Source organism: Anguilla anguilla, chromosome 2, assembly GCF_013347855.1.
Source record: "Anguilla anguilla isolate fAngAng1 chromosome 2, fAngAng1.pri, whole genome shotgun sequence".
NCBI lineage: Eukaryota > Metazoa > Chordata > Actinopteri > Anguilliformes > Anguillidae > Anguilla > Anguilla anguilla.
The window spans coordinates 10,144,662-10,168,637 of record NC_049202.1 but is presented as its reverse complement, the minus strand read 5'-3'; the positions used below and the strand labels follow the sequence as shown (position 1 = coordinate 10,168,637).

Sequence of the window (23,976 nt, the reverse complement as noted above, 5' to 3'; positions counted from 1 at the left end):
TAATTTTAAAAGCTGTGAATCTTCACTTTTTACCACATGTGAATTGTTTGATTATAAATCAAAAATTGTACAGGGTAAAAAATAAAAAATATGTCTTTGTCCCAAACATTATCAGGGGTGTTGTATGTGTGTGCGTGCGTGTGTGTATTTTTGTATTATTATTATTATTATTATTATTATTATTAACAATCAGCCATTCAAGATTCAACTAGTCTCATCTGCCTTGCTTTCCGTAGTCTCTGTTTTTGCGCATGCGTCCTTCAGGCTAGTTCAGAACTGTTGTTTCAATATGGCTTCGCTCGGTGTCCGCCGGTGGGCCCGGGCCCTTACCAAGGGGAACCGGCAAAGTATTACAGCTCTTTTAGCTGGGGCAAGGGCAGGTCTGTCAACTTCTTTATGTTACTTCACAAATTAGTTGGTTTCGTTGTTTCATGATAATTCTTCGCTGAGTAAAAAGTCGGTTTGCGCTAACGACCAGGAAGGTTTAACCTTGGTGTGTACTACTAGCTAATGCTAGCTAGTTTGGTGGCTCAGCTGCGTTGGTTGTTATTCTTTATTACATAGCGTTACCTACAGTTATAAAGCTGGCAAATGTTACTACAAGAAAACAGCTACCAAGTAGCAAGATGCTAGCGGGCTCGATAGCAGGGAATTGTGCATTTTAAAGAAAACTGAGGCTCTGCTGTTCATTGACGTCAGATAGCTTGCTACTGTTATTTATCAAACAAATAACCTGTTTTCCTCCGTTAGCTAGGCAGGTGGTTTCATTCTTGCCTTAGACTACCTCGTAGGTTTCTTGATATGATAGCTGGCAAGCAGGCTAATGATGATACCGGTCTAGGGTGTAATATTTTGTTTTAATATCATTGTAGCCTCTGGAATCTCAAAAGACACGCTGCCTGGCCCATACCCCAAGACCCCTGAAGAGAGGGCTGCAGCCGCTAAGAAGTACAATATGACAGTTGAGGATTACGAGCCATATCCAGATGAGGGCATGGGGTAAAATATTAATCCTCTTTCCAGGAGCTAGCTGTGTTGGTCTACTGCTGATAGTTGGTTAGTAGGGTGATTGTTAGATATGGGGGTATTTTTGTCTCAAAAATAAATAAATGTAGCTGATTCACAAACAAAAGCAACAGATCCACAAATTAATGTAGCTGATCCACAAATAAATGTAACTGATCCCAGAATAAATGTTGGTGATCCACAAATAAATGTGGCTGGTTCGCATTTGTGCATTGCCTGTCATTTGCATTTATTTGTGAAAGAAAGGCACGATTTGCAAAAAATTCTGTTTTTTCTTCTAGTCCCGCCAATCAGATTTTAAGACATCCTTTCGCTAACACCCACACTACTCCAAAATTTATTTATTTATTACAAACTACAGTTTTGTAGTCTATTTCACAGGTTGCCTGTCTACTCATAATCAAATTTTATTCATATTTTTCTATAGTTTTGGGGATTACCCGAAGTTGCCTGCGAGATCCCAACAAGAGAGAGATCCTTGGTACCAGTGGGACCACCCTGACCTCAGGAGGAACTGGGGAGAGCCAGTATGTGTGAAGATTTGAAACCATGATATTGCTTGATTCAAAACGTGGGAAATTCAGAGTTGGGAATTTGCTTAGACAACTTACAATATGCATAGAGTGCTTCAATTTGTTTTGTTTTCTGTTGGCTTGTGCATTTAATGGAATGTCCTGTGTTTATTGATGTACTTATCCCATACAATGAAGTCCAGACTTTGAGTGACCAGGTTTCAGTGACTTCAGCGTGTCACTGACAGCATCCAATTTCGCAGTTAACCAGTTAGATTTTAATAGTAGAATTTTTTTTAAGTGTATATCCTGTTAACTGTTTGTGTTATCAACTGTATGATAATAAATTACAGATAAGTCCTTGAAAACATTGAAAATTACCCTTAAAATTAAAATTGTACTTTCCCAGAGTCATCTTGAAATCAATGAATATGCTTTCATTTTTTACAGCTACACTGGGATTTTGACATGTTCATAAGGAACCGTGTGGACACCTCCCCCAGCCCCGTTGACTGGCCAACTATGTGCAAACACCTGTTTGGCTTTATTGGGTTGATGTTGTTTCTGTTCTACCTTGGAGAGAAATTTCCTTCCTACCAACCTGTGGTGAGTGTGAAACATCAGTTATGAGGCATTGTATTTAGGTGCATTTGAGGGATTGGTACTTTGTTGGTACCAAACAAGGCAGTATACCAAAACACAAAATCCCATGAATTACAAGTTAGCCCCACTTAATGTGTGTCTCAACAGATGAGGGGGACAAAATACAGATGTCTTTGCTTACCTGTCAGTGTATTAAATGATGGGCACTCCATCTTAGTTAACATAAGATAATAGAAATGTAGAATAAAATGCTGAATTGCAGATTATTCAATGTTAAGTAAAGTTTTTTTAATGAATTCAGTAAAGAATTTAAACATGCTCACACACTAGTGAAACTAAAAATATTATTTCTTGCATTACAAATCCAGTGTTGAGTATGAATGGCATGTAGTCATCCATTCTTTTTCTGTATGTGTGTAGATTAGAGAACCACAACTAAATCTTTGGTCCTTGGCTGTTTTAGCCTGTGACACAACTGTATGATTTCTGATTTCTTCTTTTTTTAAAAGCTGGAAAATTCACCAATTTAAAAATTACTTTCTCTATTTCAGGCTCCTAAACAGTATCCCTACAATAACCTGTACCTGGAGAGAGGAGGTGACCCTGAAAAACAGCCAGAAGAAGTGAAACATTATGAAATCTAACAATTCCCATCCCTTTGACTCTGTATATGTGTTACTTTAATAAACGACTTATGACCAAACAGTACCGTTCATTTTTGCTTTCTGGCACTGATTCCGGTGATGCACTGTAACCTACATAAGAACTTTGTCATAAAATCACCTGATTTATGCTAATTTGGTCGCATAGTTTTCCTGAGGAAATCCATCATGATGACCACATTTGGGGATGTATGTGCCCCTGATCAGGCACTTGGTGGTGCTATAACACTGAGAATAAATGAAGTGTTTATTTAGGCCAGTGGTTCCCAACCTTGGTCCTGGGGACCCCTTTTTTATGCTGCTTTTTGTTTCAGCCACAATTGCATTCCTAGAATTTTAACAAGCTGTTAGTTTTTTCTTAATTAGGTGTTTAGAGGGAATATTTACCCTCCTAAGACACATTGTCAGAAATAGCTATGCATGCCATGTTCACATTGCGTTAAATAATAATAAAACTGATCAAATTAAAGGCTTAGGTGCATTAATAAGCTTCTAATTAGTGAAAGTATGGACACATCCACTAAAACGAACCTTTTGGTAGATAATGAAGAATATAATGACAAAGCAAATGATAATGAGCCAAACCTTCATTGTGGTAATAAATTCAAGATAAAATAATATGAAAGAACTTAAAATGTGTGTTCAACAACCTAATTAAAATCCTGTTGATTCACCTCAGTCTTTAATTTTATAGTTTAAAATGTTTAGCTCTGTAAGAAAAATCCATTACAATGGCCACCTTTGGTATGCTTATATCATTGATCAGGCACATGGTGGTGCTAAAACTGAAAATAATTAAAGTGGTTCAGTGGTTCCCAGTCCTGTTCTTGGAGATCTACTGTCCTGCAGGTTTTCACACCAAATCCTATAGCATTCAGTGACTAGAGATGTTGTTGGGCTGCTGATTAGTATAATCATGTGTGCCAAACAAGGGTTAAACAGGATTGGGAACCACTGATTTAAGTGTTTCTATAGTGTATTTCCCTGTTAGTCAAATCACGGTCCTTGAGGGTGAAGAATTGCTAGTTTTCCACATTCTCTTTACCTGGGAGTCAGGTGTGAAGACAGTCTGGGAAATAAGAAGCACAAATTGTTCTGTTAGTGTATTTGGAGTTTATGGCCAGATTTGAGTATCCATGGTGTATTTATTGCATACATGACAAACTGCCTTGCAGAGGTGGAAAATCCATGTACAGAAAGTAAAAGTCATCCCCTGCATTTTGCTCCAATCACATGGGTTTACTAATTAGCACAATTCTTCAGCCATGAGTTTGAACTAAGTAGTGAAATCACCAGGCCGAGTTCATTGACGGGAGAAACACATGGCAGGATTTTCCACCTTAACTGCCTTGTAGTTATTATTACCTCAGAGTCAACAAAATAACTTAATATTTTAAAAGTAATTTATTGGTTATACAATGTGACCTCGCACCCAAGTGGTGTAGTGACATTAGCCGAGTATTTAGTTTTTCCTAAAGTGAACGATCCCTTTCAGTTCCCATATGAGGTAGGGACCGTGTATTTAGCTTCAGTATAGATCCACCTGTAAAATTTTTACAATGTTCATATGAAAGCTTTGTAAATAGTTCAAGTTAGACTACTCAGTCATAACACATACATTTAAAGTGCGCACAGTTTCTAACACCTAATTGAGGACAGAATAACGCCAAGATACGAAACAATCCCGTTCGTCACTTTGGTCCATGTTTCCTCATTTTGCCACGTCAAGAGAATGGTGTGCATGTTTTTTTTACATCTGTTTCGTTGAGGTGTAACTGGGTGAAACTGACCGGCTTTTGTACGACCGTGCCGTACTAACCGTGCGGCCACCGTAGCGAAAAAAACAACACATCCTATCGACGTTGACGTAGGAACTGCCGGCGTATGCCTTTTTCTCCAGAATACATAGTGACAACGAGCTAGCCATATAGCTGACTACGATCCCCCACCCCAACTGTGAGTATTAATACATATTTTCAGAAACAACTAGATGGCTCATTTGTATTTACAGGTCTACACGTATATACGCGTACTAAATGTATCATTACATTAGCTACTTCGGTTGCATTTAGTTTGGGTGCGCAGTTTAGCATAGCTAGCCATCTAGGGTGGAGACAGTATCAGAGATCAGATAGATTTGAAGGCCCATATTATTTCCACACATTACTCAATATTTCTAAAATTGTCTAAGCGACGGATGTACGGTCATCGTGTATAGCTGCCTAACTGAAACTTTCTAATATATTCTCGGTTAGCGATAAAGAAAAGCTTACACCTATACCTACTGTTAACAACGCAACGTTGCATAGTGAGCTCTCGCTAGCATTTCAAGTATTGTATGTGTGTAACGCTAGCTGGTTGGCTAGCTAACTGACTAACTTTTCTTGAACCCATCCTATCTACGGTTGTGAGCTAAACTCCACGTAGTCTAGGTCTGCTTGCCAAGTTACACGTTAAACTATAGCAGCTACAGCGTAGCTATCTCGACAGTAAGTTCAGCTGGTGTTTGTAGGTAGCTATTAACCAGACCAAAGCCTGTCGGTAACTATTATTTTAGTTAAGTTCCTGAAATCCGTTGCCAGGTGGGGATTTGCTAGCCACATGGCTGGCTGCATTATGAAGTTATCAAAGTGTTTGTCTACCTGGCAATCTTGTGATCATCTTCGTGAACAACTTAAAAATAAAATGTTCACTGTCACTTGTTTAAATATGGAAAAGTGTTCGAATATGTATCTTACATAGTGAGAAGTCATATTGTTCTTCCATGCTTTGGTTTATTGCTTGCTAAAGCTAAAAAGGTTAGCTTAACAGACAGCATAGTATTATATTACGTTATCTAAGTTACCTTGATTTGTTCATTATGGCTATGTTTCATGTCATTGGAATGTCAAGTTGCCATGCGAGCAACTTGGCTAACCGTGTTAGCTAATCTGCATATTCCTCGCTACAAAGGGAAAGCAATGACAACACTGTAGATATATGTTTGTTTATATCAGACTGAAATAATTTGTGAAAACTATCTGCGGAGCCCTTGCCCATTTTCAGATTGCTTACCTCTTGTTGCAGATTTGTGTCAGTGTTTTGAACATTTAATCGTGGTTCAGAGGAAACGCTTTTTCTATATGCTACTAGCCACGGGCAACGTGTCTGTAAAATAGTTATTCAAATCTCATATCGCTATGATTTGCAAAGCTTTGTGCAAATAGTGCTAGTGCTTTCTGCGTTTTGATTTGAAATCCCATGTTCTGACCTCTTTAATTATTTTTACATTGTGTCATGTTTTCTGAGCACACCTGAGTTGTCTTGTGTGGATTTCGCCAGAGGCTCTTTTGCCGACTGAGGAAGATGAGGCTGAAGGAGATCCAGAGGACTGCTCACCAGGCATGGAGCCCTGCCCTACTCCATCCTACGTACCTGGCTACAGGTAACTGTTCTCAGTTTGTTCAGCACCAGTACAGCGGTCAATTCTAACAGCGGTCTGTTGCTTCGTTTGCAACGTTCCTGAATGCTTGTTTATGTCTACGTACAGGTACTTCAGCCCAACAGCTGGATGCATCGTTTAGCACCAGTGCCGCACTGGAGATTTTTGAAATGGATTTTGCTGATCCTTCGCAGGAGATGAAGCTAAGAGGAACACTGTCCACCACCAACAGGTGAGAAACTGTGACAACAGGCAGGAAATATGCTAACATAAGTTTCTGGCCAAAATACATTCCCAGCAAACTAGGTTGAAATTGCAAAGGATACTGAAAATTAAATCTAATCAGAGTGTATGTTGTTCTTCTTCTTCATTTTTTTCTGAGGGTTTGTTCCACAAAATCTAGATACCTGGCGCTAGTGCTCTCGGGCCGTCTTGTAATGTTCTGTTCAATTTTCAATTCAGTTTGTTCCCATTCTGTAGGTTTACTCTGCCTACTAAGCCTGCAACGTGTTAACAGACTGGAAAAGTTAGAGAGAACTGCAGGGCAAATCGTGCATGTGCATCCACTGTCCTGAATTATCTGTAAAGTGGTCCAGTGGCATCAGAGGTGGCATTGTCTCCCTGTCTGGTTGAATAAGCTTGTCCACTTGATTTGATTGAGAAGCCGACATTGATATGGATGAATATCTCTTCTGTCAGGTTTCACAGCCTCATCTGGGTGAATTTCGGAATGGGAGCAGATGGGTCTGCTGGGAGACTCATTGGAGGAAGTGAAAATGGTGTTTTAACGGTTTACAGTCCAGACGAAATATTAGCGTCTGGAGAAGCGGCGATAATCGGGCAGTCTGAGAAGCACACTGGTCCTGTGCGAGCTCTAGACTTCAACCCCTTTCAGGTAATCCAAATTATGAATCAATTATTAATTATTAATTGTTATGATGATTCAAATTGGGCACCTGGAAATATAATGTTGAGCTGCCTGAAATGGATGGATAACCCTATATTAAAACATACTGAATACTGTACTGTGGAAAATAAGTTCCTGAGGCATTCTATGTCTATATATAGGCTCTCTTGTTTAAAATCCGGTTTTGCATATAGGCAGTCAAGTCAGAAAATTGCATGTGATTTGCTCATGTCGATGTGTCATGCATGTCAAGCAAGTTCACGTGTGTAGTAACTTTTTAAAACAGTTTCCTCTTGATTTTATTTTCACTTGAAGTGGGTGATTTTAAATGGAATACCATGCACCCCCCCCCCCCCCCCCCAAAGTACCATGTTATGCTGTCTATTTCAGAGTAATCTTCTGGCATCAGGAGCAAATGATTCCGAGATATATATCTGGGACTTGAATAATTTCAGCAATCCAATGACACCAGGGGCAAAATCTCAGGTAAATATCTGTGTGCTATACACTGTCTACAGCCTCTTGGAATGGGAAAAGGCTGTCATTTTGTTTAGTTATGATCCTTTATAGCAGTTATTGACTTATAGTTCTCCTGTACTACCAGTACTAGCAGTATAGTTACCGGTGTAGTTTAAAAAATTTTGCCTGGACTTTTTTTTCATTTGATGTCATTGTTAGTTTCATTGGCTTTCTGTGGCAAACTATTTTGTTGAGCGATCTTTCTTCTCTTTACCATGTAGCTCTGTGAGGTAAGAACGAAGGCTCTTCGGCGGTATGGAGAGCTGTGTGCTGCGTGTGTGTGGTGCACGGTGCATTGTGGCTGTGTGCTTTAATGGAGGCGGAAGCTGTCTCCTCTTCCAGTCGCCTTGTTTTCAGTTAGCATGTTGAGCACACACAATACAAGCCTATGGATCCGGATTTAATAATAAGGTTATGAAATAAGTATCCATTTAATAATATTACAATTATTACTGATTTGAAGTTGTTAATTAGATAAATATATTTTGTTATGAGGTGCATATGAAATCTGAGCCGGTGTTTCTCCATGGTTTTCAATGCTGTGCATTTAAGATTTCATTTCTAGAGGTAAGCATAACCTCAGTCCACAAGAGCATCATAGTGTGTTGTACATTCAGATGTCCTCTTTGTAGCATGTGCATTTGAAACGGTGCAATAACGGATGGGCTGCCTAAGAAAAGATTCACTAATCTGGTTAATTAGAGAACTTGAAACAAGAGTGCATTGAGGAGTTATTTTACTGCATACAATATATGCACTGATATTAAAACTGATTCTTTGCAAAGCAACACTGCCACTGAAAAACATTGTTACATAATTTCTGATATCTCTGAAATGCATTAAGCGATTGAGTAATTGCTTTATAACAAGTTCATGCTAAGTAAAATGTAATGTTAAATCCATTGAGCGTAGATCGTTACTGCAGCTTTTAATAACCTGTTAATTTATTCCTGATTTCCTGCGTCTAATTCCAGCCTCTGGAGGACGTCAGCGTCGTTGCCTGGAACAGACAGGTCCAGCACATCCTGGCCTCGGCAAATCCGAGCGGAAAAGCCGTTGTCTGGGACCTGAGGAAGAACGAACCCATCATAAAAATCAGTGACCATAGCAACAGGGTGAGTTCGGGAGCTGAAGCGTCACATTAGCGAGGTCTTAGTAGCCTGCTACCAAATACTGTGTGTTCCGTGTGTCTAATTGACAGTAAAAGGGCAGGCATTGTGATTAGGCCCAGCGGGGGTGTCGGTCATCCTTCAGGGATAATGCAGAGGAGTCTGGGAAGCGGATTATTTGAATGCATTAATGAGCGGAACTTTCTAAAGCACTCATCCTTGACCAATTTTGGGTCACTGTTTTTTTTTGTTTTTTGTTTTTTTAAAACAAAGTTCCAGTAAACCAGAGAAAGCACCGCTGTGCGTGTTGTTTTGGTACTGGTTGTAATGCCTGTTCCGGTGTATTCCGGGCTCTAGATGCACTGCTCCGCCATGCTGTGGCACCCAGAGGTGGCCACACAGCTGGTCCTGGCCTCAGAAGATGACCGCCTGCCGGTCATCCAGATGTGGGATCTGCGGTTCGCCACCTCCCCTCTGAAAGTCCTGGAGAACCACACCAGGTGAGGGGACAGCAGTGCGGCTGGGTCAGCTGGCCCTTGTGGTCATGCCATGGCGAAGACGATGCTTGGGCACGGCTTGCGTATTTTTCACATGTGCTTGACGTTCGAACACGGTTTTCTCTCCTCAGGGGAATTCTGTCCATCTCTTGGAGCCAAGCCGACCCAGAGCTGCTCCTGAGCAGCGCTAAAGACAACCGCATTCTGTGCTGGAACCCCGGCACCGGAGAGGTAATTCTGCGGCGGCGGCTTCGTCTTTTAGCCAGGCTAGACGGCAAACAGATGTGACAAGCAGCAAGGTCTCGCTAGGTCTGGGCTTGCGGTGAAATGTTTCAGAGTGATGGAGCGTAAAGGGGTTCAGTCTGCTCTGTCAGCTCACAGACTACAAAGATGACTTTTGAGTTACAGAAAGGCAGAACAGACGAAAAACAGTTACTGTAAAATAACTGCACAGCATCCTCTGCTGTACCCGATATTAACAAGGAAGTCACTAAGTAAAAAGGTTAAAGGTTAGGAGTGTGTAGCCGATTGGGCCCTATGAGGATGTGATGTTAACTGAATGCTTATTGGTCCCGTTCCAGGTGATATATGAGCTGCCCACCACCAACCAGTGGTGCTTCGACGTGCAGTGGTGCCCCAGGAACCCGGCCCTGCTCTCGGCGGCGTCGTTCGACGGGCGCATCACCGTGTACTCGGTCATGGGCGGGAGCCTGGAGGCGCAGCAGAAGATGGGCGCCGATAAGGTGGGAGAGCCGCTCCGCGCGCGCTAGCGCCGGCGCTCGGCTCAGCGATGACATCGCTCGCTTCCGTCCCTCTGTAGCAGTTTGGTAGATGAGTGTGCTGCAGTGACGCGCGCGGTGCGAAGACCGGCGCTGCTTTCCTCAGCGTCGGCCCAAATAACCAATCATTAGCCGGAGCAGCTGGAGATTCAGGTTCAGTTCCCATATGGCGCGGTGCCCTTGAAGCCTTGAGCGAGGTGCTGTACCCGTGTTCAGCAAATATTCGGCTGCATTCGTATGCAAATATGAGCAAATATGTTAGTTGCCCTAGGCAAATTATTTATGATTAGAAATTTTTTGAAACACATACACTCAAAAAGTTGACGCTGTCAGAAGTTGACTTGTCAAATGCTAATCGTGTCGTTGTGTTCCAGATCTCCTCCTCTTTCGACAGCATGGACCCCTTCGGGACAGGGCAGGTGCTCCCCCCTCTGCAAGTCCCTCAGCCTGCGGCCCAGACCACAGTGGTTGCCCCTCTGAAAAAACCCCCCAAGTGGGTGCGCAGGCCGGTGGGGGCCACTTTCGCTGTGAGTACCCCGCCTCGCCTTCACCTGCTGGTCTCCCAGCTTTGCTGCACTGATCAAAAGCTACCACTAGAGGGCACTCTCCTCAGTACACCAGCACACTGTTTGCTATGCATTGGGAGGGCCATTTACACCCATAGCAAAATATATATTTGTTTTCTGTGTGAGAGTCTATCTCAGTGCCTTAATGCATACTGTTTCATTGCTGTGTGCTGCAGTTCGGAGGGAGGCTGATCACCTTTGAGAACCCCAAGCCCCCGCAGCAGCAGCAGGGGCCGCAGCCCCTCCCCAGGCTGGTGTTCGTGAGCCAGGTCGTCACGGAAACGGAGTTCCTGCAGCGCTCGGGCGAGCTGCAGGCGGCCCTGCAGTCGGGGGCCTTCAGCGCGTACTGCCAGGGCAAGGTCCAGAACGCGCCCAGCGAAACCGACCAGGACATCTGGAGGTTCCTCAAGGTCTGCACGGGCTGGGCACCCTCTGGAGAGGCCTCTGTGTTCATTAGGAAAAATTACTCAAGTTCTCCATATACAGAAATACTCAGACTGGCGTTTGAAGAAAACACAAACTGCTGTAGAATTTCATAGAATAATTTTATAGGGAATTCAAGAATTTCACTCTTGGCTCTGTGAATGCTACTGGAAAATGGTGAATAAAATAAATCTGTTCTCCATTTGTGAGGGAAGTTTCTCTTCTCCATCTGAGGAAAATGGCAATTAATAATACTTACAACCACTAGGTGTCACTGTTTCCACCTGAGTATTTCCAGACATTTTTTAGAATCAGCCATTGTTTACGTTGTTTGGGTAACTGATTATTTGTAACTGCAGGTCAACTTTGAAGATGATGCCCGTGTTAAGTTTCTTCGCCTCTTAGGATTCAGTAAAGAGGAACTTGAGAAAAAGGTAATGCCATTATGTTTATTGATGTGATATTGTTGACCGCACAGAAATGCTTTATCTCTGTGTGAAGTTCTGTTTTTGTGTGAATGCTTGGTGGTTTGTGTTAATTCCTCTAACTGCGCTCGCATTTCAATCCAGATTGCCTCAAACTTGGGGAAGGACTTCTGTGCAAACGGACACGGAGTGGATGCCAATGACCTGGCTGAGAAGATGCAGCTTCTCTCTGCTCAGGTGAGGCTTTCCTCAGTCCCAGCCTTAAGACACAGAGGCTTATATATGCCATAATGATGCTCATTTTGATTTTTTAAAATGTAACTTTAAATGCATCTGTTCATTTGGCTTGTACATTCAATTTGATATCACTGCTACAGTTGCCAGCATCTGCTTGCAGACAGCATGTTCTGAGCTGTCAGGCCTTCGACAGATAAATTGAACCTGATGATGTGAGAGCACTCCCTGAATGCACCGTCTCCGCATTTAAATTTCAGCAAAAACTCTGCGACATTGTTTTTGCTGTGCTCGCAAATTTGTTGATTGAAACGACTTGTGCCTCTGCCCTTTTGTCAGTCTGTACATTTAACAGCGTGTTTTTTTGAAATTTGAAAAAAAAAAATTTTTTTAACAAACTAAGAGCATCAGCCGAGTTTATTTTCTCTGCAGAGAACAATAAGAGTGAGTGTGTGGGAGATCTGTCAGTGTGTACAGTAAGCTGTTCTGTGGTTTTGCTCAGCGGGAAGATGAGTCCAGTCCTGTGGCAGACTCGGACTTCTTCAGTAACCTGCCCAAGGACAAGCCCAACTTCCAGATCCCAGTCTCTGCAGGTACTCACCGCACACTCTGTTTTTATTACTTACCTGCAGGTGTCACTGTTAGAGGCCTGATGTGTAATATGTTATCTACAAATATCCAGACATAACACTTACTGGTGTGTTTGATTGTATTTGTGTTTTAATTTTAATTGACAATGACCCACTAGTTTAAAAAAATTATTTTGGCTCGAGTAGTATTGTGTTTGTATCTTGTTTTTTGAAATAGTCTTTTTTGCTGTAGACTAGCATGCTTGTTAACTGAGATTGTTTGGGTACATGTAAGCAACCACATAATTACCCTCCTGAGGTCAAATATTAAACAAATCCATACCCACTAGTAGGGACCGTATGAAATAGGTTTTTCTATGTATCGTTGGACCTCCTGTGATTGTCTTCTTTTTTTTTTTCTCTTGAAGACACCGACGGGCTGATCAGCCAGGCCCTTCTGGTGGGTAACTTCGAGGGGGCCGTGGAGCTGTGCCTGAACGACGGGCGCTTCGCTGAAGCCATACTCCTGTCCATCAGCGGAGGGGCGGAGTTACTGAAGAAGACCCAGCAGAGATACCTGGACAAGCAGAAGAGCAACATCTCAATGGTGAGTAGAGAAACGCCTGCTGTAACATGCTTCATATCTCATTTTCTTTTTTAATTGGTTGTTTAGTACACAAATGGTTATGTTAACATTACTCTAATGCTCCTGTGCAGTTTTCCGCTGGGTTGTGAATGGTTCTTCCGGGCAGGGTATTGGCCCTGTTGACGGGCTTCTTGTCCACTGAATTTGTTTACCTCACGTGTAAATGACTCATGCAAACACTTGCACATAGAAATAGCCTGCCAGTGTATGCGGTGTCAGATATCACAATGAGAATGTTTTACTGGCGGTTTAGAGCCTGTAAAGGTTACTCTATTTTGTTTGTCAGCACTGCCCACCGAATGGTATTTAACCCTTCAAGGTGTGAGGTCACAAAAATGTTATTAGAATGTTCTTAACTGAACATTCTTATGCTGATGTAACAATCCCTACTGGTAATTGAAAGTAATTGAGTTCTAGATCACTGACTTTTAGAATGTTGACAAAAACATTCCATGAAACCTGCTCTTCAAAGGGTTAATGGGCTGAAAGTTCTCTGTCAGTCCCAGGAAACGCATCACTTACGGCCGCTCTCTTTCCACAGCTCATATCTTCGGTGGTCACCCAGAACTGGCAGGACATCGTGCAGAGCTGCGAGCTGGACAACTGGAAGGAGGCCCTGGCGGCCCTGCTGACCTACGCCCGTCCCGAGGAGTTCGCCCCGCTGTGCGGTAAGGCGCGAGGGGGCCGCGCGGGGGCGGAGTTCGCCCCGCTCGCTTGGCACGAGTAAATAAGCAGCAGCCCAGAGACGTTTCCTCAGGCGCACCTGGGGAAACGCCAGCCCCCGGGCTCTGGGGGAAGCCCCTGTTGTTTATGTTATGAGGCACGTGGGGTGGCTGTGTGGCAGTGTAATGCTTTGGGACCTGGGCTCATAACTCATTGGCTGTGGGCTCCCTTCCCAGCCACTGTTGTGCTGCCCTTAGGCAAAATATTGAGCTGTGAATATGGAATGTATGTAAAAATGTAATCTCTGTAATTCCCACTGGATAAGAGCGTCTGTGAAAAGCCTAGCGCGTAAGAGTAAAACGTACATGCTGTGAAGGCTTTGAGGGCCTTGGCTGTTTTAACAGCGTTTTTCCTTTCTCCTTTTTCTCCTTTTCTCCCTCCCTCCCTCCCTCAGACACCCTGGGGGCCCGTTTGGAGCAGCAGGGCAAGGAGAAGCGCTGCCTGCAGGCCTGCCTGTGCTACATCTGCTCCGGAAACATCGAGAAGCTGGTGGAGTGCTGGGCCCAGCAGAAGGACTGCTCGTCCCCCCTGGCCTTGGAGGTACGCGGCCGGAGGCCCGCGGAGACTCCGCCCCCCTCAGGGGGGAGGGGCTTGCACATGTCGCAGGCTTCAGTGAGCTGTGGGGCGGCGGTCGGACAGCGCAGGCTAACCGGCGTTTGCGTGTGGTTGACAGGACCTGGTGGAGAAGGTGATGATTCTGCGCAAGTCCATCGAGCGCCTGCGCAACGGGGAGGTGGCCATGCAGAGCCCGGTGCTGGCGCACAAGCTGACCCACTACGCCAGCCTGCTGGCCGCCCAGGGGAGCCTGGCCGCCGCCATGAGCTACCTGCCCGCCAACTCTAACCAGGTGAGTCACACACACCCGCCAACTCTAACCAGGTGAGTCACACAGACCCAGCCTGGCCGAGCCATGCTATATTTGTCTTTGGGACAGTCTGCAGTTGAACTAATTTGGCATCTTGGTTTTGAAACTGGGCAGTGAGCTCGTTGGTACTTTGAACAGGTACCTGTGAACTTTTGGTCACTGTTTAAGTTTAGTGTTTGTTCCATTACATAGGGAAAACATTCACTCTTCTTGCTGAAAGTATCAACCGTTTGAAAGGCAACGTTCTCTTCTGCAGACAGTGCTATTCAGGGACACTTGCTTGGGGCAGTTGCCATGGGTATTTATTACACCCAGTAAAAAAGGATTAGCTAAAACTGAGCACAGTGATGAATTTAATATTCGTGCTGTAAAATATTTTTGCATTAATTTTCCAGCCGATGTAATCTGGTAGGAAAAGAAATTGCATGGCCGCACAGCCCATTGCTGGCAGGCCTGTTTATCCTCCAGTTACAGCACTGTGGTGTTCGTGTCGAATGTTCCGGAAGCTGCAGTGACTCTGCAGTTTGTCTTGATCTTATCTTTGTTTCAGAAACTGCTGAATGCGCCATTTTCTATGTCTAATGCCGTTTAAACATTCTCATATTTGCATATTCAAGAGTTAATGTGTGTAGAATGGAGAAGTGGTTGTGGGTTTTTAGATAGCGGTTATGCTACGTTATGGCTAGCACCCCCTGCTGGTGGAGTGGCCTAACGGGTTTCGATACGGTCTCCCGTAGGAGTCGATCCAGATGCTGAGGGACCGGCTCTTCCACGCTCAGGGAGAGGCCATGGAGGGCCAGCCCCCGCCGTTCCCTTACCCCAGAGTCTCCGTAGGGGGCGCTCCAGACACCCCAGCACCCGCCGCAGTGCAGCCGCCTGCGCAGAAGACGCAGAAACAGGTGAGGACAGGTGGTGAAGGGTTGCAGGAAAATTCCGGAATAGCAGATAGATGTTTTGTATTCATGGGCAGAGGCATTCTGCGTTCTCTGCTGTGCTGTTGTTTCCAGCTGGGGTCCTGTTTGCATGTTAAGCTGTGCTCTTCATTTGCATATACGCTCATCTAGTCAGAAAGGACTTGGACCTCTTCATAATATGCGGCAGTTTTTCCCAATTACATTGTACTGTGCAGTCCTGAATTACCCATAGGAGAGTGCTGAATCCATTTTTTTGTAAATTGGTGAGGTGTGCAGATGTAGCCGCATTCCAGGTCTCAGTGCTCTGCCCAGCCTGCAGATGGGATCTGTAGTTAATTTGTCCACATGTAATGACTACAATTTGGTGACTGATTTTAGTTGGATGTTCACACTTGCAGAAGTGCCCTGCTGTGTGCCCTGTTGTGTGCTGACTGGCAGAGTCAGTGACGCTAATGGCGGTTGGCTCTGTGTTTCAGGAGCCTTACCAGCCCGTGATGGCCACTCCCTCCCCGATGGGAGACTCGGGGCAACCTTCCATGCCCAGGGTCTTCACTCCACAGGCTCCTCCCACAGACCCCATGTCCCCGCCTCCTTACTCCGGGATGCCGCCCACCTCTCACGGGCCACGCCCACCGTACCCCCAACACCCCGCCACCGGCCCAGGTACTGCTCCTCCTCCTCCGCCCGCACGCTAGCGTTGGCGGTCAGTGGCGGCACCACGGTCAGCTGAAGATGTGTCCGTTTGTCGTTTATTTTTTTTCTTCCTCTCCTCCTCAGGATTCCCGTCGTTCCAGCCGTTCAATCCCGCGGCGGCGCCCCTCGGCGGTCAGGGGGGCTTCCCCCCTCGCCCCGCGATGCCGGCGTCCAGCCTGGCGGGGCCCCCGCTGCCCCCGTCCTCCGCCCCCAGCCTTCCCAGCATGCCCGGCTCGGGCCCACCCCCCGCCGGCTTCATGCCCTCCGCGACCATGCCCACCAGCCCGCCGCCGTCCGGCTCCCAGCTCGGAGCGCCCGTGCCCATGTTCCCGGGAGGGCACCACGCCCAGGGCCCCGCCCCTCCCATGCCCTCCGCCCCCTTCAACCCCCTGGCGCCGGCGTACCCGCAGGGAGGCCCCGGAGCGCCGGGCGTAAAGCCCTTCTCCGGCCCCGCGTTGCCCCCGCCCCCCACAGGTAACCCCCCTCATCGGCCCCCGGCCCCCTCTGTAGACCTGTGCCTTCTACAGGGAAATATACAGCTGTTTAGTGCAGCTATATAAAATGACTCCCCTTTAAGAGGTTTTTACTGGGTACATATCTGTAGTATAACTCTTAGATAAGGACTGCACTATGTTTGGTATTTAAGGGATTATACCAGTTGCCATGCACTATATTACTTGGCTTTGTATTGCCTGGAGTTCTATTTCTGAGGTTTGAATTCATCAGATAATTGGTTCCCTGTGAATTCATGAAACTGTTGTAAGTGCGGAGATCCACCCACGGATCTGCAGTCGGCCTCGTAATTGGCTGCTCTGTCGCTAGCGGGCGGGCTCCTGAACTGATGGAAGGGAGAGATTCCAAATTGGGATGTAAAAGGGAAAGTATGGAAATGCATGTACCTTTGGGTTTTTCTTTTCGACATTCCGCGAGAGTGCGGGCCATGAATTGCATCCCACTGCGTAAAAGCATCTGGGCTTCACACTGCCTGGTCTGCCTGTCTGAGCCAGAGTCCAGGTGGCGGCCTGTGATTGGCAGGCTCAAAGGCCCGGGGCGGAGTCAGACCAGGGGGAAATTACTGCTTTCCAGCAGCAGCGGCAGCTGTCTGGGTCTTTGAACACTGTGTCTGGTCCCCACCCCACACAGTTCCAAGGCAGACAGATGGTGTGCTGTTTGCTTACAGACCCGCAGTGCATTTTAGTCTGGAGGTAGGAGCAGGAGCTACACTCAGTACAGGTCACATGGGTAAAGGGTGCTAAGCCAATGAACACCTCCGGAACTACAGGAAGGTCTTGACCTTTTTAGGAAGTGTAGATGTATGTTCTGAATTCCTGTTGGTCTCTTCTGTACACATGTCCCTGTTGTTTGATTTGATTTGCAGGACACTTTCCGTGGCTGCAGTCCCGTTGTGAGGATGAAGGTGACAGGATTAAGTTAGGACACAGCCGTAGAGTGTGAGGCAAACGCGTTTGTGAAAGAGCTGGCTCCCGCCGCTTTTCGCTAGCATTCAGTTCTGCTGCCATTTTGTTGCATTTTGGCCCAAAAAAAAGGATTTAAAAAAAAAAAAAAGGAAAAAGATTGCAGCATGTACTTATCTGAGGGTGGAGTGGTTTGAGGTGGCTTTGAGCGTTGGTGTAATTTTGGGATGTTTTCAAAATCGCATGAATGCTTGACACTACCAGCAGGGTAATCCACTGCTTTTTCCTGTTATGCTTTATTCCGTCTGTCAGAAAAGACTGAGAGGGTTCAGTTATTAAACAAGCAAATCTTTAAGAGCAGTAGTAGCAGGCATCATCTCACTTGTTTTTATTTCAGGATAACTAAATTCAAGATTAATGCTAGCTTATTATTCAGATTATTTTGATGATAGGTCATTATTCAGAAAGCATTGAAAACACCGACACCAGATGCCGTTCATTGACATTTAAATTTGAAGGCAGTGCGAACAAGACAGCAAAAATCTCCCACTTTATTCCAAGTTGAAGTTCAAAAATAGACGAACCTATTCGTTGACTTATTACACGTGTATAATTACAGGTTAGGCAAGCAACTGCTTATTTTAAACCGGTCAGGCTTTCTCCCCACACTCTGCCTTCATATCTTCAAACGTTCTTCAAATTCCACAAATTCAGCTTTACGTTTGCGGGCCACAGAGCCTGGTTTGTCGAGTGGGGGCGTATTTAAAGTGCTTCAGGAAACTAACCGAATGAGCCTGGGTTTTCTGCAGTGAAGGTGAACCAATGAACCGTTTACTCACAGTTGGGTTTGGACGTGGCTGTGTGTCATTATGGCGGTAGTGTCATGTCACCGTGCAGCACTAGGGGTGTGTACTGAAACCGTAACCGTGAGCACTGGAATGTGATTATGGTTTGGCTGTGATCTCTTTCCTCTGCATGGAGAGCCTCCTCCCATTGGTTGCCTGCGATTCCTTTTGCGCTCTCTCTGTGGTGATCGCTGGGTCTCAGAGCCACGCTCGTTCACAGATGAACATGCACACACTCACTCACGCTGCACGCACACACTCACTCACGCCGCACGCACACACTCACTCACCCACCCACACACAAACACGCACGCACCCACACGCACGCACGCACCCACACACAAACACACACGCACGCCGTGCGCCCACACACACGCACGCACGTGCCTACATACACGCACACACACAGACACATATGCACACGCATACACACACACTTGGCTTGGCCTGCTGCTGTGTGTGAAAACCTTTTTGCCAGGTCCCAGGTGCTCGTGGACGCTAACATTCCGTTCCGTTGCCCCCCCCCTCCAACTACAGGGAGTGCTCAGGAAGGCTGGAACGACCCCCCCGCTGTGCGCGGACGTACCAGTCAGAAAAAGGTACAGCAGGACGCTCGTTTTCACACGCTCCCTCATGTCTTGTCCATCCGTGTGGGGTCCAAAGTGCACGTCTGACACGATGGGCCGGTTTCAGACGCAGATTAAGCCATGCCATTTTGAATGGAGGTCGATACAAAACTCAGTTTACTCCCTGACTACGCTTCATGTGTGTCTGTGAAACTGCCCCTGAAGGTAGCAGCTAGTCTGCCATGCTATTGCATTGGTTCCACAGGAGTACAGTATCCTTGCTCCAGCTAATTATGCGTCTGTCACGTGCATTCCTTTTTTGTTGAATAGAAACCCCGATCTTTGATCCCGACGCTGTAATTGTATTGAGTGGAACACACATGGTTTTAATTCGTTAAAATGCTATATAATTAGGTAACACTTTGGCAGTCTGGAGCTGGAAAAGGGCTCGTCAGACCTCAAAAATGCATTTTTTGGAGTGTAATCGGGTGTTTTGTCATCAAACTTGGAGGTAAGGGCAAAACATAAAAATTTAATTTTAGCAGTTCAATTCCCATGTTTAAGAAATAGAATGTGTCCCAAAACGCATTTTTAAATTGACTTTTGCAATGCCACTTTTGCAAACTACTGTAACGGTGATTACAGTAGTTTGCAAAAGTGGCATTGCAAAAGTCAATTTAAAAATGCGTTTTGGGAGACCCTGAGGTGCTGTCAGTGGGGCCTCTGTCCGTGCTTCTTTTTGGGGGAAAGAAAGAAAAGGGGAAAATCTGGTTTCTGTTTAGAGTTTATTCCAGCTGTTTAGGAAGTCCTACTCAGGGCTTGACGGCTCGACTGTGTTTCTCTACAGCTTCCCGATAACTACACCCCCCCGGCCCCCATCACCGCCCCGGTCATGGGGTACTCCGCCGAGCCGTCCCACCCCCACGAGGGCGTCCAGGCCCCGCCGGGCGCCCCCCAGGAGCCAAGCGTCCAGGTGCTGACACACAACCCCCCCATGACTGGAAAAATAACGCCTTAGTTTATACCAATATGCATCGTTGGCTTTAAACTTTACTGCACTTGATTGCATTGAAGTTTTTTAATGGGAGCACAAGCATAATGCCTAGAATGAAATGAAATGAATCATTGGATTTATATAGCACTTTTCCGAACGCTCAAAGTGCTTTAGAGTGATGAGTGGGAACTCACATCACCCACCACCAATGTGTAGCACCCACCTGGTAGATGCACGGCAGCCATTTTGTGCCAGAACTCTCTTTACACATTAGCTTAGGGAAAGCTTGCAGACTTTGTAAGCCCTGGCGGTAGCGTTTGGTTCTCATGTGACCTGGGCCCCATTTTGTAGCACTAGCGTTTTAAAATGGAAGGGGTGCGGCTGACTCCTCCCTCCCCCTCTCCAGCTCCTCCAGCAGCTCCCCGCAGAGAAGGTGGAGCAGAGGGAGATCCCGGCAGAGCACCTGGTCCTGAAGAGCACCTTTGACGGGCTGGTGCAGCGCTGCCAGCTGGCTGCGGGGGACCCGGTACGCCTCGCCTCCTTGCCCCCTCGCCCCCTAGCCCCCTCGCCCCCCTTGCCTGCTCACACCCTCGCCCACTCACCCCCTCTCCAGGGCCATACAGGACCTGCATGGGCCCCAATCTGCTTCATTTTCAGTGTGGAGACTTCAAGGCTCTGATGGTGCTTCCCATGTGAAAAAAACAGTATGCTGAAGTATGCTATTTTATACTTAAGAATACTTGAAGTATAATAAAAGTTTATATAAAGTATGCTTAGTATACTATTTTTTCATATGGGTTGATATGCACAGATTTATTTTCTGTTTTACCTTTTTAAATGTAGCCATGGCAACAGTAGCTTTGTTATAACAAAATTCTGTTGGGAATCTTCAAAGCACACTGTATCCCTGATGTACTGGATACTGTGTGAGGTGTGAGATTGTCTGAGCTATCTGAGCTATTTTTGATTATGAGATCATTCATTTACAAAGATAACTTGGGAAGTTGTCTTCAAGATCCTTAAAAACTATAATTTTGCGATTGGAAGCTGCATGACTTTCTAGTTATGTCTATGTTTCTCCACCCATCAGCAAACAAAAAGGAAACTGGATGATGCGTCCAAGCGCCTGGAGCACCTGTATGACAAGCTGAGAGACCAGTCGGTAAGGGCGAAGCATGCGTTTGTCCGTTACGAAATGAGCTAACCCAGTTCCACATGTCCTGTGCCGCGGGTCAAATGCAAAACTCACGTCTGCCGTTGCCCCCCCCCCCCCCCCCCCCAGCTGTCTCCCAGCATCCTCGCCGGGCTCCACGAGGTCGGCCGCTGCATCGAGAGCCGCAACTACCAGAACGCCCTGGCCGTCCACACCCAGATCGTCAGCAGCAGCAACTTCAGCGAGATCTCTGCCTTCATGCCCATCCTCAAAGTGGTCGTGACCATCGCCAACAAGCTCAGCATTTGACCACGGGGGGGGGGGAAAGAAACTGCTAATTTCAGTGTTAAAAGATCCTTATAAGTTATAAATATATATATAGATATTTTTTTGAGCGGTTCGGATGTGCTTTTGGTGCTTTAAATGATAACATGCTGCAGAACCCTGGCTTTCATTTATCTTTTCCCAGGGTTGGTTTTATCACATGATCACTTGCAGGCTGCTAAAGGGCTTTTTAGTTGGGCGACAGTTATATTGTCACAAGCGCAATTACCGTTTAATTTGCTTTAGCTAAAACTGCGTTTCGTGGGGAAAGGACACTAAGTAGGACGAAGAGAAAGTGGGTTGTGTAATGTGGGGGGTTCTGAGTGCAAGCCCGTGCACTCTGGCCCTGGAGGTAATGGAGGTGCTTTTGGCCGCACAGGGTTCTGGAGATAAGGTCACTGCTGGGAGGGGCAGTGAGATGTGGGCACTGAGCTGAGTGCCCAGCACTAACCTTGCTTCTGGCTTGGGAGAAAACAGGGAGTTGGTTATTGCAACACAAACCAAATGAGGGTGGGTGTGTGTGTGTGTGTGTGTGTGTGTGTGCGTGTGTGCGTGTGTGTCTGTGAGTGCGTGTGTGTGTGTTTGTGTGCGCACATGCATGCGCGCGCGTGTGTGTGCGCGCTTGTGTGTGTGTTTACTAACGGTGGAATGTTAACTGATTATTTTAACCGAACAAAATTATTCTTTAAGAAATTAACCAATACAATACTGTACCATAAATATTTCTCATCTATTGTAAACTTACCTAAAGCATGGTCAACAAGTGTTGCCATCTTCCATCAAGAATTACACAGGAATTTTGGTTACAGCTTTTCCTTAAAATAATGGTTGCCATGATATTTGGTTAGATGTTCAGTCAATTCTTTTTGAGCAGCTATGGGACGTAGAAATGCAAGTTTGTTGAACAGCTATTGTAATATTAATGGCTGGTTGTGTCCTGAGTTTTTCTTTTTCTTTTTTTTCTCGGAATTGCCGAGAACCTTTGCTTCTAAGCCTGAATTGGCTATTCTTACATTGTGTGATTTTGTTGTACCCCTATGTCTATTGCTGTTCCTTACTTGCACTAAAATTACATGTGTTATGTTTTGTGCAGACTTGAATATATTATCAGGCATAAGGAAAGTAATATTTATTATCGCTGGGCAACAATTTTGGTGCAATTTACTGAAATCCCAATCATTTGATAATTGGCACTGATTGAAATGTGGTACGTTTGTCAAGTACTGTGTGTGATATTATTCTGCTTACCTTTTACAATGAAATGCAAGGACAAAAGATCTTTTTTGGTTGGATGATGTGTAACACTCCTAACACCAAATTCAGATACAGGTCTTCTGAACTGAGTATATTAATGATTCGTTTAACGAGAGCAGCTGTATTTGTGACCATTTATTTGTCGAATGACTGTGCGTTGTGTAGGCACTGCCTCTTCCCTTAAACATGCTTATTAAGTCTTTAAACACACCTTTTTAATACAGCCATTTTGCCTGGTTGATAGGAAAGTACATGTAAATGCCATGATGAGGACAAAAACGATATATACTGTAGTCTGTGCTTGGATTGATTGAACCACTGACTGAGCCAGGTGTTATAATGGCAGTCCATTATGTTTTACAGCCAGCGTGCTTTACTTTCCTACAGTTTCACTATTTGACTTATTTAATCGTTACCATTCCTGACATTTGCACCCTGTTGTCAAGCTGGCTTCTCAAAACAAGGCTAACATCCACTTTCATTTTTTAAGGCACGTTATGTTGATCTTCAGAATGATGCAAGTGCTCCTTTGAACTGAACGTTTCCCGCGTTTCGTGTGCACGGTGAAGTAACTTACAGTACGTCTGCCGGGATTTCCTGTGTGGCCAGTGAGAGCGGAGCGAGTTTCGGGTTTAGCCGCGCTCTTTAGCGTTGATTGTGTTTTGTCGGTCATTCGGAGTAAGGATCGTCACCATCAACAGAAGGCAGTGCCTCTGATCCCTTTTCTGCACAGGTATTTATACAGTCAGTTTTGCCAATGTTGTCTTTCAGTGCTGTATGTTTTTTCATATAAAGCATTGTATTTGGAATTGCTTGTTGTGGTGGGTTTTATTTTTTGCTCCACATTCTTTTCCCTACATGCCGAGTGTACGCCTGACTCCCCACCAACTGTCTTGTGACGTGCACCTCAACTCGGGCTCTTTGACCTGGCCTTAGCCTTCTCGCTGTACCAGAATTACAGTCATCTATCAAAAGACTACTTTGATAATTTCGGTTTTAATTTAATCGGACACATTTCCAATGTGTTTTTAAAATTCATATTAGACGCATGTTCACTGGTTTCAGTATGAATGATATAGGTGTAGGCCTTCTTACTCCCTGAATGCCAATGTTTCATCAGTCTAATTGCTGTGTATGTACACTAGAGGGCGCGCACACGCTAGGTTTCTAGTATGCTTTTATACAGTCTGCTGTTATGTCATTTTATGAAACGTTTATCCTATCTTTTTGTATTGGCCATTGATCGCATAGCTCGACGTTCTTCACCAGTTGTGTTTTTTTTTTGTTTTTTTTATTTTTTTTTTTAGTTAAGTAATTTGTCTATAAACTGAT

The 23,976-nt window shown here is 45.3% G+C and overlaps 2 protein-coding genes across 4 annotated transcripts; both read left to right on the top strand.

Annotated features, from left to right (window-relative positions):
- Positions 1 to 227: 227 nt before the first annotated feature.
- Positions 228 to 2,846, top strand: ndufb8 (NADH:ubiquinone oxidoreductase subunit B8). The gene is made up of 5 exons (XM_035403055.1): positions 228 to 380; positions 873 to 999; positions 1,454 to 1,553; positions 1,989 to 2,144; positions 2,693 to 2,846. The coding sequence occupies exons 1-5, from the start codon at positions 290 to 292 to the stop codon at positions 2,783 to 2,785; spliced, it is 567 nt and encodes a 188-aa protein (XP_035258946.1). The 5' UTR covers positions 228 to 289; the 3' UTR covers positions 2,786 to 2,846.
- A 1,762-nt stretch (positions 2,847 to 4,608) lies between these two features.
- sec31b (SEC31 homolog B, COPII coat complex component) lies at positions 4,609 to 23,453 on the top strand. 3 transcript variants are annotated; one of them, XM_035405347.1, is made up of 27 exons: positions 4,609 to 4,759; positions 6,125 to 6,227; positions 6,333 to 6,456; positions 6,924 to 7,119; positions 7,522 to 7,617; positions 8,625 to 8,765; positions 9,117 to 9,259; positions 9,388 to 9,487; positions 9,838 to 9,999; positions 10,410 to 10,562; positions 10,778 to 11,011; positions 11,384 to 11,458; positions 11,594 to 11,686; positions 12,186 to 12,276; positions 12,681 to 12,859; positions 13,440 to 13,566; positions 14,016 to 14,161; positions 14,295 to 14,468; positions 15,224 to 15,385; positions 15,877 to 16,063; positions 16,178 to 16,567; positions 17,472 to 17,510; positions 18,891 to 18,952; positions 19,767 to 19,892; positions 20,320 to 20,439; positions 21,004 to 21,075; positions 21,196 to 23,453. In XM_035405347.1, the coding sequence occupies exons 2-27, from the start codon at positions 6,149 to 6,151 to the stop codon at positions 21,373 to 21,375; spliced, it is 3,651 nt and encodes a 1,216-aa protein (XP_035261238.1). In that variant the 5' UTR covers positions 4,609 to 4,759; positions 6,125 to 6,148; the 3' UTR covers positions 21,376 to 23,453. The 3 variants fall into 3 exon arrangements, 2 of the variants coding, with proteins under 2 accessions (XP_035261238.1, XP_035261239.1); XM_035405348.1 differs by lacking the exon at positions 17,472 to 17,510; XR_004764032.1 differs by lacking the exons at positions 21,004 to 21,075; positions 21,196 to 23,453 and having other exon boundaries at positions 17,472 to 17,544; positions 20,320 to 20,341.
- Positions 23,454 to 23,976: the final 523 nt, after the last annotated feature.